Source organism: Perna viridis, chromosome 11 (assembly GCF_037379345.1).
Source record: "Perna viridis isolate PV_CMFRI_1.1 ecotype Kerala chromosome 11, ASM3737934v1, whole genome shotgun sequence".
NCBI lineage: Eukaryota > Metazoa > Mollusca > Bivalvia > Mytilida > Mytilidae > Perna > Perna viridis.
Window position 1 is genome coordinate 12,297,228 of NC_142455.1, and position 20,370 is coordinate 12,317,597.

Here is a 20,370-nt window from a genome sequence, read left to right on the forward strand (position 1 = left end):
AAACCGTGGTAAATTGTCTCATGAATTTAAGACGATGAAAAATTAAGGAATATAAATTTCAAACGATAATAGCTTAACTCCATGAATAACTCATATAAAAAAGAACTTTAATGTCTGGCAATTCCGCTCTTCATTATATTGATAAACAATTTAAAAGGTATGATCCACACTTACAATACTTGCATCGGAATAATTCCCATTTCATTGGAGTAAACGGGGTGTGGTTATTATGAAAGGATAAATGAAAACCTAAATTTAGTTATACTCATTATTTTAAAAATACATTTCTAGAAAAGCAGAGGACACTGACCTAACAGGTGCTCCTGTTCCATGCTCCCAGTTGTTAGTGAGGTCCGAGTTGTTCATGTGCTTTTATTACTTTGTATAAATGATTTTAATTACTTTATGTACTTTGTCGTGTATGTCTGTTTTTCATGTTTGGTCAATGTCCCTGGATTAGATTCTTTTGATTACCGCTAAAACCCTGGTTCCCTTGATTACTCATTCAATCTAATGAAATGGCAGCAAAAATATAAAGAAATACAATTTAAGTTGACAATTTGATAATTTTATTTACTACGTATACATTTGAAACTCTCATCGGGAATTATAATTTTCCTTCATGTATGAAGTCTACGATTTTTTTCAGAAATTGTAACGCAATGGTCCAACATGACATTGAAAATCTAGTCTGTTTTCCTTGATTCTGATGGTACAAACAGTCAAGAACATTATTAAAATAGTCTGTTTTTTCATACCATGTTTCACTGACTGCCTGACTCTTACAGCGACCGACACTTAAAGTGTTGTATTACAAAGTCGTTTCATTATATGCATACACTTCCACTTCAGAAACATGTAAAACAGTTTTTGAATTTGCTCTAATCTCGAGTTTGACATATCGCGAGGGTGTTGTTCGTCTGCATGGGAATATTAAATGTTCGCCGTTCTTTCCTGGTCCTACATAGTGTTCACACAGCAACAATTCCTGAAGGGAAAGTCCGAGTAGAATATTGAGATTGTGCAATTGATCACCTAAAATATAAATTGAGAACATTTTCCAAATATTTCTTATCATAGAAATATGTGGATTTTTTCCTTAAATCGTTAACCTAGAAAAAATGTATCGCAACACATATTTTTTAAGGGCACACAAGCTTAGAATCATGCGAAGTGTGATTCATGGGTGAAAAGCCTACATATTTTTTTTAATGTTTTGTTTAACTTGCCGTATTAAACAGGAATTAAGATCGGTTTTTCATATAACCCTTGTTCTAAAGAGATGCAAAATTAATAAACAATGCACTGTTGATTTCAAAATTAAGGGAGATAACTCTGTAAATGTCACTCAAATACAACGAGTAATCAAGGGAACCAAGGCTACATCGGCAATCAAAAGAATGCAATCCAGGGACAAAGACCAGACATACACAACAAAGAACATAAAGTAACTAAAATCATACATACAAAGTAACTAAAGCTATTGAGCAACTCGGACTCCACTAAAAACTGGGAGCATGGACCAGGTGCACTGGTAGGGAAACTGTCCTCTGCTTTTCTAAAACCACCCGCCGAGTTGCTTATAAAAGTCAAGTCCGGGGTAGACAAACGAGGAAAGGAAAACTATGAACCGTTGAATAAATAAGTTTTCATAGGGCAGATGGATACACAATAAAAGAATCTACTGGAATTGCTGTGTTGCTTATCTCCTTAGATCAGGCAGATCAAATTGAATAGTTACACATTTCATAATATACATCCATTAAAAAAGTTAATTACAAAAATAAAGATATATAGCTTTTTGTGGTGTATCACATTTTTTTCAGATTTTCAGACTACAACTTAAAGTGTTTATTGAAATGAACAATATATTAAATTAAAAGTAATAATTTAAATGTTCAATAATGTAGAAAAAATGTATTTCAATTTGATATTGTAAACTATTGATAAAAAAACGTATGGGGAATGGGAAGTTCATACCACTCAAGAACTGTATTTTGCGAACACAAAGTACCGTCTTATATGAACTAATACTTATAGAATCGTACCCTTGAAGTACCAGTATTTGTAAGAATCATGCAAATTCTTTGGTATGTTATGTACCCAGAAAAGGGTACATTATTTATTTTATTCAGTTTGCTTATTGGTCTCTATAATGACATTGTATAATTATTGGTTCAAATCTGTTCTTAGGAAATAATTAACATAATTTTAGTTTTTATTGTATTTCACTGTCATTTACGGAGTACCATTTCTTAATTCTGAATTATTCAATACATTCTATGCAATAAATGTCTCCTAATAACAAATTTTCTGAAAAGCCCGCTGTTACTCTCTGTTTATAACATTTTAAACACAAAATAAAAAAAAAATAAATATATGTATAGAAAATCCAATAGATTCTAATGTATTTGAATGTCATTTACAGAGTTATCTCCCTTAATTTTGAAATTTACTGTGCATTTATATAATTTTTATCTCCAAAGAACACGGGTTATATGAAAAACCGAATGTGATTTTATGTTTACTACTGCAATTCTAACACAATATCATAATAAAAATATCTGGGCTTTCCAACCATAAATCACATTTTGCATGATTCCTATCTGGAATGCAACAAACTAATATGAACTACCATTGATGTTCTATTTTGTATGCCCTTACTTTTGCTTGTGCACCGTACTTTTTCGTTTGATACATACATGCAAAGATTGTAAAATAATCAAGGTTCCAGTAAAATGTGTGTATGTATGTCAACCAGCATTCTTATTTTGAACAGTTTCATGTGGTAAATTTAAAAACGAAAATCATGAAAAAAACAAAAAAAACAAGAAAACAATTGCAAAAAAGACCCAAAACAAACAAACAAAACACAAGTAGAATAAAAAATAAATCAAGACAAAACAACTCAAATGCTACTGTATCTTTAAATATTCAGTAATGCCAATGTAAAGTGAAAAAGAATTTGCACACTGACGTAATCACTCACTAAAATCCGTTTAACTTAATTAACAGAGGGCGCTGCTGGCGGCATTGTCATCTCATTGCTAAATTTACGATACTTAAGAGGAACATAATCTGTGATGGTAACTTTTCGAAGTACCATGATACTGACTTTACTTACTAAACCTTAAAAGTTAACAGTAATAAAGTGTTCTGAAAATCATTTTTTTGAAAATTATTTTCACTGAATAAGGAATAATTTGTAAATTTGTCCCAAATAAAGCGTTTTCTTCTCAAAATCTCTTCACAGTCAAAATGTATATAGATTTATGATTAGTTGGATCCAGAAGTTGACTGACCGAGACAAACTCAACCGTTTTCTTGACCCATTTCTGTGATTTATGTTTTATTCAAATTACCATTACAACAAGGCTTCCTGTTGTAGACTTCAACACGTCTGACTTTATAGGTCCCTTCAAGATCTACATACCACCATGGGGACCGCTCAGATTGTGTGTGTTGAAACGAAACGAAATCGCCATCAAGTGCCGTTTCTGCTTGTAGGTTAAAAGCCGTCGAACTCTGTACTGCTATCTTCTGATTAGCAACTTCTATGAATTGCCCAGGTAATTCGCCTGTTGATAAATTAAATATCCCATTAAAACAACATTTGTTAACATGCATAACATACACGTGTAAGTTATTTCGTTTACACATAACAAACGAGCAGCCCCATGTGGATCCAGGTGTCAAAAGAACAAGCCAAGCCCGCAGCAGCAACAAGCTGCCCGTAAAAGGACTCTCTACCCACACAGCGCCTGGGTTGTGTGCCCCAGATGATGGAATGGGATAACCCTGGCAAGCTACATGCTGGAGTCGGAATTAAATCCTCACCGAAAACCATGGTGGTGCACTGTGTTTGAACAAAATGCCATGTTCCACTCAAGTTGGAGAACATTGCTGTGGTATCTGAAAGACCTTACCCACTTTTCCCAATTTTCTCGACCCCATTATCCTTGTGTCCCATCCCATATTTCATTTCATTATCATTACATGTTCATTTTATCATCCACTTCATGTTCATTGCCTGAATATAGCTGAAATATTGCTGCTCGGGCGTTAAACCACAACAAAAAAACAAACAAACCTATTGGTACCAGTATCGTATTGCATATCCCTGAGCAGGTGTACGTCAAAACATGGATGCTATAAAAATATAGTGCATTTTCTTTTTGCCTCTCTACAAACTAATATTTTGTCAAAAGATATGAACAATGACTTATAAAATAGAGCAAACATCACACTGTAAGATGAAGAACTTTTTTAACAGAAAATCTAACATAATGTCATAAAAATGTTCCACTGAAAAGGTTGGTTTGGTGAGTGCAAAACGAAAGTGAAAGTAGGGAAAATGGCTATTTATAGTTCGAGACTACTTTTCTGTCCGATCTTCGTGGACTCACCTTATTTTCTTTGCGGGAAATTATTTTTTCACATGTCCTTACAAATGCTACATAAGTGAAAGTATTATTGAATCAATTTACATATTTTTTAAAAAATCCTAAAAATATGCACTTCACTATAGAAGTCTATGGGAAAATTAATACGATACTGAGACCTATTATCAAAGGGTCTCATCACATTTTTCATTTCATTTTATGTTCAATTTATCATCTATTTTATGTTCATCCCCCGGGTATATAGCTGTAATATTGCATCTATGGCATTAAACACCAACAATCAATCAACAATCAAGAAACACATATTTTGCTAGCTTGCTATCAGATCTATATACAGATCATTGCTTTAAATAGATCAGATAGGGAAAATCCTAATTGATATTATGTTTATCTGATTATATAAAGAAAATAATATCTGAAGTCTTAACTTTATAAAACAGGGTTTCTGCTGTCGTGCTATCGGGCTTCATTTTTGCCGCACAAATGTGGCACAATATAAACTCTACCAAATAATGGATCGGATTAGTGTTGTCACCCTTATTTATCCCATTCATATATCATTATCAGTTATTTGCATTTGAACTATGTATTTATGATGCAGACATAATATATTGCTTGTTTGTTTGTTTGTTGGGGTTTAACGTCCGAGCAGCAATATTTCAGCTATATTCAGACAATGAACATGAAATGGATGATAAAATGAACATGAAATGAAAAAAGGATTGGTCACAAGGATAATAGGGTCGACAAATTTTGATTGCCACTGGAAAAAGGGGGGATGGGTAAGGTCGGGCAATTTAGCCTCCTGTGGCTGAGCGCAAAGGTTCCTACTCCTATCGAATACCACAGCAGGGTTCTGTAACGTGCGAGGAACGTGGCATCTTTCCCAACACGGTGCACCACTATGGTTTGCGGTCAGGTTTTCCGTATTATAGCGTGACAACCCCAGCATGCAACACGCCAGGGGTACCCCATTCCACCACCTGTGGCACACATCTCAGTTGCTCTGTGGGCAGAGCGCCTAGCCCCCGGCTAGGTTTCTGAGCACTATTTAGTCGCCTTATACGACAAGCTTAGCGCTGCTGCAGGCCTATTCTTTTAACACCCGGACCTGCACGGGGCCATACTATATTGCAGTTAAGAAAGTTAAGAAACTTTTCGTCATACTTTTGTAATTCATGCTGACCTGCTGACTTACTATCGTAAACAAAATATCGCATGATGGTGTTTTTAATAATACTGATTCGAGGTTTTCCTCCAACAACTTAACTATCTTTCTGTGTAAAAAAAATTCAGGCAATGGGTCACACATCATTTTTCCTAATTTAGTAAGTGTTGCCAGCAAGTATATTCAGTTCATCTAGAAAAAAACGAAAAAAAAAATAAATCTATGCTGAAGCATCTGTGTCATAGATATTCAGTTTTCTTTTTTTAATGACGGTATAACGATATATAATATAGAAAATCTTACTTGTCTACTTGCTTTGTTCTAATGGTAAAATGGTCAATGACATTTCAGAGAGTAATCAAGGGAACCAAGATTCTAGCGGAAATGAATAGAATGTAATCCAACGTAAAATATTTGAGCAACTCGGACTCCATTAACAAACTAGGAGCATAGACCATGTTCACCAGAAGGATAAGCGTTTTCTGCCTCCTTAGAGACACCCGTCGAGTTGCTCATAAAAATTGAAGTCCGGGCTGGACGAAAGAGAAAAGGAAAATTATGACACGTAGACAAATCGGTTCTCATGGTGCAGACGGATACGCCGAAACGATTGACGAATTCATAATGACGACCATAAAACTTAATGTAGAGGGGATCTCAGTCTTGTAGCAACATTAACCTGTTCCAGGAGTCTCGTTGTAGGAAATCTAGCGCGGTAACAAAAAGTCTGCGTATTTACGTTAAGTTCTTGCATAACGTATAAGTTATGATATGAAAACTCCAAACGCGGGTGCTGAAGGGGTGCGTCACACATTGGAAAGTTGACATGTTGTTTATCTATACCATGTTTCACTCACTATCTGATTCCTACCAGGACTGACACTTAATATATTTTATATATTATTCTTAAGTAGATTTGTCCTATTAGTGAAAAAAATATTCTTTATGATTTGGTGATTTTATCTGTATCCTGGATGTTTGTTTTTGTTGATTTTTTTGGCAAAAATACATCTTATTTTATTTCCTGAGCAGGATAAGTGTCTGAATAAAGGTCAAATGAAGGGGTGTGATTAATTACAGTGGCAGTTTACAGTTTAAACAAAAATACAAACGTGAAAGAAAAGAAACAAAAATGCAAAAACTAATTATTGGGATTTAGTTTGAAAAAAAAATGATAATGGAACATTCAGTATAATATAATAAATAACATATACCTTAGGAGGTGATAGAGAGTTCGCTACCCCTTGAAAATACATTGTCATCCTCGGCTCTGCCTCGGGATGACAAACATTTCTCGGGGTAACAAACCCCGAAACTTCTCCATCTCCACATTAGCTTAATGTTATTATATATTATCATATCATGGGCAATGTGTCAACAATAACATGACATTGTGATTGTGACGCAAAGTCAATTAAATCTTATTGGTTGTAAGCGACACTGTGACGTTTCTTACTTAATTCGTCCGTAAACAGGTGACGTTATAGGCGGGCGATCGCTTCAATTTCCGCCAAGGCAGATACCGAATGTCGGCAATCAATTATTCTCGAGGAATCATAGAGAAAAAGAATTTATAACTCTTCAAAATAATATCTTTTATCATCATAACAAACGGGCCTCGGCGAGTTTATTATGATGTAAAAATTAAATAACACAAATTTATATTTTGCAATATTCAAATCTGTAGAAAATCATTGGCCACAAGACGTACCATACCATTTAGCAATCTTTTACGATTAATGAAATTGCTTCATCGAAGATATTTTAAAAATGCAATTAAAGCAGGTTAAAGTCGTTTGATGTCTGCATATGTAGCACCACTGTCAGGGAGGGACAGATCAAGGGATTTTGAAAGAGGTCCAGACTATTATTTCACAATTTTCCAAATGTCCAAACAAAAACGACAGTTTGACCCTCCTTTTCTGTTGCTTATGATTTGCAATAATGGAAAGTGGGATGTGCTGTTGCTGTTCAACGAGTCTTTCCTAAAAATGAAATAATTGTTAAGAACTGAATTGTAAACATATTTATGAGACGCCAACCAACTTGGAATATTAGAATAACCTTATCTGTCCGTCCATCTAAATATCTTCGTGATTATCTGGATTAATACAGAACCTAAAATGATGACTGAAATAGATGGGCAAGAGAGATTGTTGGTTTTTGTCCGAAATCACAGAAACACACAGAAACGCGTGTGTCCTCATGTTTTTTAATTGTTATGCACATTGATTACTTGACAAGTCTCTCGGTGTATCTAATAAAACCATAGTGTTTACTGTCAGTGAATGCAATGTTCTTAAATGTCAGTCTCTGTAAGAACCAGACAGTAGATGAAACATGGTATGAAAAAAACGCAAGTTTAATTTGACTATTTGGACCATTAGAATCAAGGAAAAAGATTTTCCATATTACTTTGGTGAATTGAGTTATAAATTCGTTGAAATGCAATGAAAATGAACATATCAAGGGCACATAACTCTGTCAATAATCTCATTTTTCTTACATTGGATTGAAAAAAATCTTAGCAAATTAATGATGGAGATATCAAACAACGTTTTTTTTTCAATTACAGAAAGCATCTTTGAAGTAGTTGATATTGTCAGATCGGTTGGCTTTTGACCTGTTCCCATTTCGCTTGATTCTTACAAAAAACTGACATTTAAATTATGCACGCTTCTTTGCCATAAGCCATTGTTATTGGTCAGTGAAGGCATTAGCTTGGCGATCTACTCTCTTTATAATTTTCAAATAGTGTATTTTAAGTACCAGTCCATATAAAATTCAAACTATAACAGCGGTGATTCCTGATGTTGAAAACCAAACCAAACCAAACTTTTATTGGCCTATTTATGCTAAAACCACACATTCATTTCCCAGTAAAATCAATCAAATCAATTCAAGTAATCAAAATTATGCCACTTATAGCGCAAATATCAGGTAAATTTCCCATATAAATGTGTTAGTGGTAATGATGAAATGGGGTGTATCGCAACGGGGTCGAAGTCGAAAGACGGGTTGTCTATATAACTAAGGGCAATATCAAGCCAAAAAAAAAAAGAAAAAAAAAAGATTGGACCATCGTTTATTGGTTATCTGGTAAAAGTACCCTTTCAATATAGACACGTTCGTTCAAGAACTAAAAATAAAGTAATGTTTTTTTATACAAAACAGCAGCATCATTAAAGGGAAAAAACATCATTTTGTAAAAAAAAACTCTTGAATACCGAGAATGTTGTAAGGAATGATTAATTTTCGACAAATTTTGGCAAAAACCGTATGTTCTTTGTTAATGCCTAAAAGAACTTTCTTGGACAAAGTCGGGACGAAAGTTGAATGGTCTTTTACATACCTTCTTTAATTGTGAAAAACTTCCATCCTACTCTGTTCTGTGTTGTCGAACGCATGAATACGTCGGAATGAAGGTAAATATTGCCGTTGATAGTATTACGGAAAAAAGATCGACAGGACTGACTCTGGGCACATAGAAAAGTGCTTTCGATTAAAGTCTTAGCCAAGTGGAATTCAATGTTGCCGTCATCTTCGAAGGTATTATCTTTACCACTTTCATTGGTAACATCGTATGTTAGAATACTTTTTGATACCACGACTTCGGAGATGACCCAAACGTAGATGTGGAAGTTATTGTACATGTCTTAGTTCTAAATTAAAAGTGTGCCTAAAACCTGTAATAACTTCCATAAAAGCCACTTCTGCTTTTTCAATTTTAATGGACCACTCAGGAGTTAAACCAATGAAACACTTCATAAATTGTTTCTATTTGCATCTCCTTTTTATTTCAAATGTAAATGTCTCTAATATCCGTATCAAACTATAACCTTTTAACATCGTCTGGTGAATATTTTATGAGAACAAATGTCGTTTTCAAAACAGAATTTTCATATACTATTTTTCCAAACACATATACAATACTGATACGAACTTAATTTAATATATATAATGGTTTTAGCTAAATGATTTCCAAAAATCAATTCGTCTTGTATGATGTTGAGTCTGTGTTTCAGAGTAAAATCTATTCTTATAAATATTAAGGTAAAGCAATAGAGAGTAAAATGCTTTTCTCAATTACTTGTTCAGCAATACACCTTTTTCTGCTGCATATGGTGTATACATTCCATAACTGATTCGCGTCGTTTGAACAAGTCCTAACTACTCTGATTTCCTTGAACGTCATGAATATCTGCGTAACAGACTCCTGAATCAGGGATATGACAAAATGCGTCTCAAAGATCAGTCCAGTTTCTTCTAAAACAATGAGTAATTTTTTTTTTTTTTTTTTTTTTTTTTTTTTTTTTTTTTTTTTTTTTGTAAATTACCCCTTATACTGACATAACCAAGGATTGACCGATTACTCTAGCATACAAATGCTGTTTAATCATCACAGGTGTGTTCACACAGCAACGGAAGAGGGAGGTGTTTAGATCGCTGTTAAACCTAGATTTAGCTCACCATTTCGTTTACAATGCAAGTCCAAGCTAGCTAGTGCTGTGATGTTATATCGATTTTGTCAGATTTATCTTTGACTCCACTTGGTTATTTATCGAATTAGTTTTCGGTAATTTTATTGTTATGTAGAAATTAGCTGGTCTATATATTCGATTAATTATGCCTTGCCTTACCCAACCCGCCAGCAAATGTTTAGAACGCCATACCTAACATAAATAATTTCTACTATCACATTTATACTCTTTTGGCAATTGAATCGCCCATGGTAGATATATTGAGTAATTGAGCGGTTGACGTTTATAGGACGTTATATTTACGATATATTAAACACGCCTGCTATTTAGATGTATTGTTGGATAGGTACGAAAAACAATATTTTATTTATAAGCACAAATGATTGTTTGAAGACGTTGATAATTACCATCAATTAACATTCCACTTTCATTTTCTGATCCAGAACATTTTTAAACCGGTAGATCGATTTGCATTTAGCATAACTCATTTTGGTTTGAGCACATCGGCATGTTATTTGAAATATTCCTAATCTTTTCTTAAGCCAATAAGACCATTTAATTAGAGTTACTATTGTGTACTATTTATTTTAAGAAAACAAGTACTATCTTAAAAGATAGCCGACGCAGTAAAATTTTGTTCATTTTACTAATTTTTTCTACATTTCATTCAAGAAAATAACACGTGGCACGCAATTTCGATACATTTTTTCAAACTCCACTAAGGTATCAGTATTTTACCAATCGAGAAACAGAATTGCGATCAGGTGATTTGTGTTTCCATAGAAGAGCGTCTTTGAGGTCAAAGGTTAAAAAGCGAGTCTATACCGACTGCGTCGGAAAAAATACAGATATAAAGTATATAATACAGTCTTAAACAGCTTCTTGTTCAAAGCATATAAAATATCGACTGCAAAAGCAACTACTAAATGAAAACAACTTCATATTTTCCTTTCCTCTTTCGACTACCCCGGACTTGACTTTTTATGAGCAACTCTGTGGGTGTTTCTAGAAAAGCAGAGGACGCTTACCCTACCGGAGCACCTGCTCCATGCTCCCAGTTTTCAGTTGAGTCCGAGTTGCCAATTTGTTTTTTGTTACTTTGTATGTATCATTTTAGTTACTTCATGTTCTTTGTTGTGTATGGCTGTTTTCCATGTCTGGTCTTTGTCCCTGGATTTTATTCTTTTGATTACCGTTATAACCTTGGTTCCCTTTTGTACTATTGGCAGAAAAATTAACGCATTTGGGGGGAATATCTGCAGTATTTCATTTATTTTAATTTTGTTTTTGAATGCTCGTTGTTTATCATTTATTGTTCTATTAATTAAACGATACATAATAGTTTTATTTCTTTTAATGCTGTCTGTATTTAGTTCAAAGAAACAAATTAATGTGTATGACACTGTTCAATGTTTTGTCACTAGTTGTTTCTTGAAATCCTTTAAATGTTTTGAAAATATGGTTTCTTTCCAACATGTAACCAAATATGTTTTCAATATATGATTAGAAACTGTTAAGAAAAATCAAGAAGTGGGATTAAATTTTGAGTACAAAAGTAAAAAAAAAGTGTATATATTGTATGATTAAAATTAATTGAATTAGGAAAACATCATCCGAAACATTAATTTATGTGTATCAGAATAATGTAGAATGTAGAATGTTTCTATTGTTTTAATGTTTCTAATTAAGTAGCACTCCAGATAAGAATCATGTAAAATGTGATTCAGGGTTCAAAAGCCTGCATATTTTATTTTTGATATTTTGGTTAAAATGTCATAGTAAACAGAAAGTTACATGTATTCCTTGTTCTTAGGAGATCCAATAATGTAGAATATACTGTAGAATTCAAAATTTTTGGAGATAACTTTGTAAGTAATACTGATTTTTTTTTTAGAACTGTTGGATTTTCAAAACAAAAATAAAATTTATGCAGCCTTTTTGAGGTGTATCACATTTTACAGAATTTTACATGATTCTTAGAAAGACTGCTACTTAAATAAGTTATATAAGATACATATTGATAGGGTATCAATACAAAAAATTTGGGAGTGAGTGACATTTTATAATCTTTATAAAAAATGATTTTTTATGCATTCTCAAAGCTGAATGTTGGTTTTGAGTTTTTGCAATGATAAACATGAAATACATCAAAAGAGAAAGCTTTGAAATTCATTAAAAGGGGAGATAACTATTCTATGGATCTTTAAATTCATTTTTGAGCCATCTATTTTACTTTTGTTCTTTTTTTGTCTGTTAAACATGGACAAAGTTTAGACATAGAAACCGACGAACACAAGAAAAAACATAAAATAACCAAAATAATACATACAAAATACAGAAGAAAATGAGCACCACGGCCTCCACAAAAACATTTCACAACTGGTCCATTTTGCTTTGTATCAAAGTATTTGAATGAATGCAATAAATTCACCACAAAAATATGTCGTTCATTAGGGCACATATTGCACAAGCTTCTAAAATATTGATTAAGTGTTTTCATCGTTTCAAAAGTTTGATACAACAAATATCAGCATACGCAGGTTCTTTCCTAAAACAGGTGTTCTTCACCCTATTCTTTTATGGGAATAGTCCATTAAGAACATTCTGAAGCAAAATCCATTGGATTTATCAACCGCCCTTAATAGATTAATTCGTAAATGATACAATTTTCAAATTATTGTCTATTCTTCTTTTCACAAATACAGAAAATGAACTGGAACAACAAACAAACACACCAAGATTCACTCATTATATACCCAATTCTCCTCCATGGCTTCATGAAATGCCTTAACATACAAGATATAGTCAAAATGCGATATCCAATAAAAGAACGCTCAAATGTACGGAAAGCTAGTTAAAAACAAATTAAAGAATGAAAATACAGTCAAAATTTCAAGCATTAAAAATAACTGGTCACTACAATTCCAGTGGACTGGATTTAGAGTAGTAACGACAAGCGCTAAATCGGTACGATTTGATGTAGTGCAGTACGTTTACTACAAAATGACTTAGTTTTTGCGTAGAGTTGCAAATAGGGGACTAATATCTGCATTTGTAAAAACAAGGTTCAAAGAATTCGAAAACCTTGTTATTTGGCTGTGACGTCATCAACCTTTTTCGCTGATTTCCTCCTTAAATGTTGATACTGAAATTACATCATGAAGAGTAACTGCTTTATTTTTTCTTTTTGGTGAATTTAAAATTACTTCAATGCACATGATGTTCACTTAAAACTGAATTACTTTGCAGGTAATTTAATGTGCACCACGTGATTGAGGTTATTTCCCCATAGACTGAAAAAAATACGACAGTCTTTTTTAAATGACACTTTATTACAAATACAATTAAAAACGGACTATTGGAACCGTAGAAGGAATATCACCATATAGGAATGGAAAATCAAGAATAAGGAAATCGAAATCACTTGAGCAATATCGTTGGATTCGGACGTTGAGGAATACATATTGGAGAACACACACGCATGTTTATCTTTTTGTACCAACCTGGTTGAATAGGGAAAACATATAAAGGAATAAGTCAAATAAAACAACAAAAATATCACTTTTGGCTAAAAACATCATCATTTAGTACTTATCATACCTCAATAAATACAAAGGATAGGATCAAATGACCGAAGTTATATACCGATTCATTAAGAATAGTAAATCAGCATCCAGGCACAAGTGAAGTATCTGCAACCTATAATTTATATTTCATTGACTTTGTTTAATCGTGGATCGTTATGGTGTATCAGCACCATGAAAACTGATGTATTCAAGGGGTCATAGTTTTCCTTTCCTCGTTTGTCTACCTCGGACTTGACTTTTTATGAGCAACTTGGCGGGTGTTTCTAGAAAAGCAGAGGACGCTTACCCTGCCGGTGCACCTGGTCCATACTCCCAGTTTTTAGTGGAGTCCGAGTTGCTCATTTACTTTTGTTACTTTGTATGTATGATTTTAGTTACTTTATGTTCTTTGTTGTGAATGTCTGTTTTCCATGTCTGGACTTTGTCCCTGAATTACATTCTTTCGATTACCGCTATAACCTTGGTTCCCTTGATTACTCTTTAAGTTTACTTCAGACCTCATGTATTGGCAATAATAACTAGAAGAATCCTGTATATTAAAAATTAGTTCACGTTTGCTATACACATGTGTTTTAATTGACTCTTGTGCAAATACGAGATGAAATTGTAGATTTTCAATGTTAGGTTCATTCATAGATTTTAAAATGTTAGGTTCATTCATATATTTTAAAATGTTAGGTTCATTCATAGATTTTCAATGTTAGGTTCATTCATAGATTTTAAAATGTTAGGTTCATTCATAGATTTTAAAATGTTAGGTTCATTCATAGATTTTAAAATGTTAAACTTTATAGATGTTTTGATTTATCAAATCATGTAGAGTTAGTCACAATATGGTGATATTATATTTGAACAACTAAATTTGAAAGCATAAACAAGTATCTGTATGTACATGATTAATAAGACATATTGACTAAAATATAATATGAATTCGTAAAATGGAAATAAGAAAAGAAAACCAATATAAGAAATATATCTCTTAAGGACTACTTGAATTTTTCAATATAAAACAAAATTTAATTTTTATATCGAGTCACATTATTGTCCTCATTATCCTTAAGCCAAAACTTTCCCACCTTGGTTAATGACGCTCTACCTTAACGTGATTTATCCACATACAAAATATCAGATATCTTAGTAAAAAGACAAAAAATGTCCCAGACAAAATTTAAGTGGTATTTGGCCAACATTTCATTTGCTATTGATCTTGAAATCAAAGTTCAAGGTCAAAAGTAATCAACTCTTAAAAAATACACATTGAATTTATGTGACATACCCACATACCATGCCAATTATCAGATATCTCGGTAAAAATTTATAATGTTTGTTTGTTTGTTTGTTGGGGTTTAACGTCCGAGCAGCAATATTTCAGCTATATTCAGACAATGAACATGAAACGGATGATAAAATGAACATGAAATGAAAAAAAAAAGAATTGGTCACAAGGATAATAGGGTCGACAAATTGTGATTGCCACTGGAAAAAGGGGGGATGGGTAAGGTCGGGCAATTTAGCCTCCTGTGGCGGAGCGCAAAGGTTCCTACTCCGGGAGAATATCACAGCAGGGTTCTTTAACGTGCGAGGAACGTGGCATCTTTCCCAACACGGTGCACCACTATGGTTTGCGGTCAGGTTTTCCGTATTATAGCCTGACAACCCCAGCATGTAACACGCCAGGGGTACCCCATTCCACCACCTGGGGCACACATCTCAGTTGCTCTGTGGGCAGAGCGCCTAGCCCCCGGCTAGGTTTCTGAGCACTATTTAGTCGCCTTATACGACAAGCTTAGCGCTGCTGCAGGCCTATTCTTTTAACACCCGGACCTCCACGGGGCTAAAAAAATATAAAAGGTTACAACCCAAATAAAAATATATATAGTATTTTGGCAAAAGTCGTATGTTATTTCACCTTGCAGTTGAAGGTCAAGGTCAAATGTCACAATTTTTGAAACACAGCACTTATCTCTGTGAGGGTATAACAAAATACCAAATATTGGCAGTCTAGGTCAAAAGACAAAAAAAAGTTATTGCCCGGACAAATTTTGTATGAAAAGCGTGACGTAAAAGAAAGAGTTTACATAGAGGGTTATTTCGGGTCCAGATGAATAAAAAAAGCAGGTCTGATACTTCAATTTTTGATAAGTTTCCCTGGAGAGTTCCTGCCTCACAAACATGCATATTCAGACGATGAACATGAAACTGATAATAAAATGAACATGAAATGACGATGAAATGAAAAAAGGATGGGACACAAGGACAATGGGGTCGACAAATTGTGATTGCCACTGGAAATAGCGAGAGATGGGTAGGGTCGGGCAATTTAGCCTCCTGTGGCGGAGCCCTAAGTTTCCTACTCCGGAAGAATACCACAGTAGGGTTCTTTAACGTGCGAGGAACGTGACATCTTTCCCAACACGGTGCACCATTATGGTTTGGGGTCAGGTTTTCCGTATTATAGCCTGCCAACCCCAGCATGTAACACGCCAGGGGTACCCCATTCCACCACCTGGGGCACACATCCCAGTTGCTCTGTGGACAGAGCGCCCTAGCCCCCGGCTAGGGTTCTGAGCACTATTTAGTCGCCTTTTACGACAAGCTTAGCGCTGCTGCAGGCTTATTCTTTTAACACCCGGACCAGCACGGGAGAATACTGCACCTGTATAATCAACTCCTTTGACGGAAAACGGCAACGATTTCTCTTCTCGGACTTTCGGTAATGGTGGTGAGTCGGGTACGTTGTACGGGTTCCCAATTACTTTTCTACATGTCATGCACTTCCGATGTATCTTATTTACGTATTGCCGAATAGATGGTATCCAATACGATTGTCTTGGGTGTGTAATGGTAGCGTTGAGTCCAGAATTAAGTAAACGTTCATGTGCGTGTTTCACGGTAAGCTCACTGAGCGGATTATTAGTTCGTACAAGGTACGAAATTTCGTGTTATCTGATACTTGGGCATTTTGAATTCTTCCGTTACATCGGATAAGTCCGTCATCTTCGACAAATAGTTAAGTTGTTTAACCCTCCGTAGAACTTTTCCCTTTCTCGTTCCTCGGTTCTTTAGCATCGCCATCTCCGTTGAGTATGTTGATTCCTGGCAGTCAAAAATCCACGCACGTATAGCACTATTTAACTCGCTAGTCGTTAATGGTCCAGTTCTTTGCTGTGACTTTGTAGGCAATTAAACAAGAATCTCTGTACGTACATAGTCACACGCATTAGTTTACTGAATGATTCGTATTTCGAAATGTCTATTATTCTCTCAATACTCCTTGCCCCGTGCTGTTCCGGGTGTCAAAAGAATAGGCCTGCAGCAGCGCTAAGCTTGTCGTAAAAGGCGACTAAATAGTGCTCAGAAACCTAGCCGGGGGCTAGGGCGCTCTGCCCACAGAGCAACTGGGATGTGTGCCCCAGGTGGTGGAATGGGGTACCCCTGGCGTGTTACATGCTGGGGTTGTCAGGCTATAATACGGAAAACCTGACCCCAAACCATAGTGGTGCACCGTGTTGGGAAAAATTCCACGTTCCTCGCACGTTAAAGAACCCTACTGTGGTATTCTCCCGGAGTAGGAACCATAGGGCTCCGCCACAGGAGGCTAAATTGCCCGACCCTACCCACCTCTCCCTATTTCCAGTGACAATCAAAATTTATCGACCCCATTGTCCTTGCGTCCCATCCTTTTTTTCATTTCATCATCATTTCATGTTCATTTTATCATCAATTTCATGTTCATCGTCTGAATATAGCTGAAATATTGCTGCTCGGACGTTAAACCCCAACAAAGAAACAAAACAAACTCAATACTCCTTAGTTTATCGATTTGTGCCTCATCACTTTCGTAATGTTCGTCGTCCTCTCCCACAACGGTCATTACGGTATTATTTCTCGGTATCGTTTCTGGGAATTCCGTACGATTCCTTATCCATTTCGGTCCTTTTCTTCATGTGTCACTGTCTACAAATTGTTCGGCGGTGAGTCCTCGGGTGATCCGATCAGCAGGATTATCATCTGTAGGACAGTATAGCCATTTGTGTGATTCTGTGATTTCTCTTATTTCTCTGATTGTGTTTGATTTTAGCCAATTCAATACTATGCTGCTATCAGACCAGAAAATATACTTGCTTGCAACTCATTGTTGCTTTAATGTGTGTTGATAGCCTCAATCCGATTACTGCAGCCATAAATTCTAATTGTGGGATGGTTAGTTTCTTCACTGGTGCTGCTCTTGTTTTAGCTATTACTAAGGTGCTCATCTCTCCATAGCATAGGTATGCGATGGCTCCGTAGGCCATGAGGCTTGCATCGTTTTTAGTGTTGTCGACAAGGTAATATCTCGGCAACTTAATCTGTGCAGCCTTATTCAAGTCTGATGCTAAATTGATCCAGGCGTTTCTAAACTTTTCTGGTACTAGTTCATTCCATGTAAGATTTTCTTTCCAAAGCTCCGGAATAAGCGATCATGCTCGTATTGTTACCGAACTTAATATTCCGAGCGGGTCATAAATTCTGGACGAAACTTTCAAAATCTCTCTCTTCGTTACTTTTTTAATGTGTTGTGTTCCAACATCTCTTTTCTGATACATTAGAGTATCTGACTTGCTGTTCCATTAATTCCGAGAATCTTCGTGTTTTTATCAAGTGTAGGACCTCTGTTCCTTCTGTGCGAAGGTTTAGTTTGTTAGCCAATTCTTCAATTGTAAATGATCTCTAGGCTCTCTCATCAAAAAGTATATTCGTATCGAGATATTGCTGGTTGGTCCCGACTGGTGCTACGGCGGTTTTAAGGAGTACGTTTGCTCGTGATTCGGTTGACTGTGTGTAAAGAACGGCGGCATCGTGTTCCGGTTTCTGTTGGTTATCATTCACTAGCTTAACTGATGTCTGTTTGTTGCCATGGTTACCTCGGTGTTGTAAGTATGCATTCGCTGTGTTACTGCCATTTCTGTTGTTTATCTCATTCATGGGTCTAGATTGGTGTACTGCATAAAGACTAGTATGATGTTTCTTGTCGCAGGTTGTACATGTATGCCTGGACTTACATTCATTGATGCGATGATTTCCGAGACCGTTAAAACATAACTTCTCACGTTTTACTATGTTCATGCGGGCTGCTTGCTCTATAACTCTGGTACAACACGTAGGCGAGTGTATCTCTTTGCAAAATATACATGGTTTGGTTTCAATGCTAGTATTCTGATACGATTTGTTTCCACGACGTTGTGATTTTGACTTCGGTTACCTACTTCCAGCATAGAAAGATGATGTACTTGGTAAGCTTGATGTGGATTCGGTCTCTTGTCCTTCGTCCATGATATCTATCTCATCTAATATACTCCGACGTAAATCGCTTAGTACCCACGTTTTTGACCTGTGCTCCGTACGAGATTCTTTCTGATTCCTCCCGGTAATTTGTTGAGTATAATTGGAACTTTCCCGTATGTGCCTTGTGTTTGCCCCAGCGTTTCCAATCCGCGTACATATGCTTCCATTTGATCGTAAAAATTACGTAGGATCAAAGATCAATCGCCCCTAATACACTTTGATAAGTGATTTAAGTGAAATCGTTCATTGTAGGTAACGGAAAACAAGCAACATATTAAGATCATATGTATACAATTTGAAAAATGTAAAAAAAAATATCCCTACAAAAGTTGAATATTAAATCACAGAGCAAAAATGCCCCTAAAATTTATTGCATTTTAGTGCATTTTGAATGCCTAAGAGATAATAAGACACCGTAGAATATTACAATGAATATTTAAGTATTCTTTACTATATAACGAATGAAATAAACACAAAGTTCTCGATTCGATCTGCAACATGGGCTTTGCAAAATGAGTTTGAAGTTGCAAATTTTCACATATTTAAACCATAAATTGCACTAAAATTGTATAACACGGAATCGTTTACGGACAATTTGTCTAGTTTCCGGACTGTTTTATGAAGAGAGACACATGTAAAGTATCTAGTCTACCTTACGTTCTGATGAAAAGATTTACTGTTTCGAGATTTATTTTTGTACGTACAAAAAATAACATATATTTTTGTTGTTGCATTTGTCTTTATATGCTTGGACTTCATATAAAACGTTAAAGGTTAACCACGAATCAGGATTCTCAAACAAACAATGCGACGCGGGGGTTCATGATAAGGCTGGATTTCGTAATAAATTTGACAATACATAAACTGTGAACTTTGAACTTTTCATGGAAGCAGGTGCAAACATGTATATGCATGTTGTCACAACATTAATGTTATGCTGTTTATCTGTGCGTCAGGCTGATGCTTGTAAGGCAATGTCCTCTGCAATGGCGGATTCACACTGTAAAAAGTAGGGTGCCAGCCGGGGTTCCTCAGAAAAAGATGTGTTTGCTAGGATAGTTTTTACTATTTTTGCACATGAAAATGACAAATTTTCCAATAAAAAGGGGGAAGCCAATCCCATCCACCTCCTCTGGATCCGCCGCTGCTCTGAACGGATTATACTAAACTAGATAAAAAAAACAGATTCCTTGTAAAAATTCCAAAGGCAGAAATAGGTAAGAAGTTCAGACGCAATCAAACTTTTAAGATTTTTTTGCCTCTCAACAAGACTCTAGTTTCAGTAGCCGTATGAATAGGACACAATAGTATCATAGTTGTAATAGAATATAAGTTCCAAGAAAACATCATTGTACAGGCCAGGGACGAATCAAGAATATTAAAAAAGAGAGGGGCTCTGATCAAGA

At 35.2% G+C, this 20,370-nt stretch overlaps 1 protein-coding gene across 1 annotated transcript; it reads right to left on the reverse strand.

The window, feature by feature from the left end:
* Window positions 1–593: 593 nt before the first annotated feature.
* On the reverse strand, window positions 594–9,224 carry LOC148603006 (pentraxin fusion protein-like). The gene is made up of 3 exons (XM_088553354.1): window positions 8,924–9,224; window positions 3,363–3,578; window positions 594–1,035 (listed from the first exon to the last, which is right to left on the reverse strand). Exons 1-3 carry the CDS (start codon window positions 9,222–9,224, stop codon window positions 812–814), a joined length of 741 nt encoding a protein of 246 aa, XP_088409480.1. The 3' UTR covers window positions 594–811.
* Window positions 9,225–20,370: the final 11,146 nt, after the last annotated feature.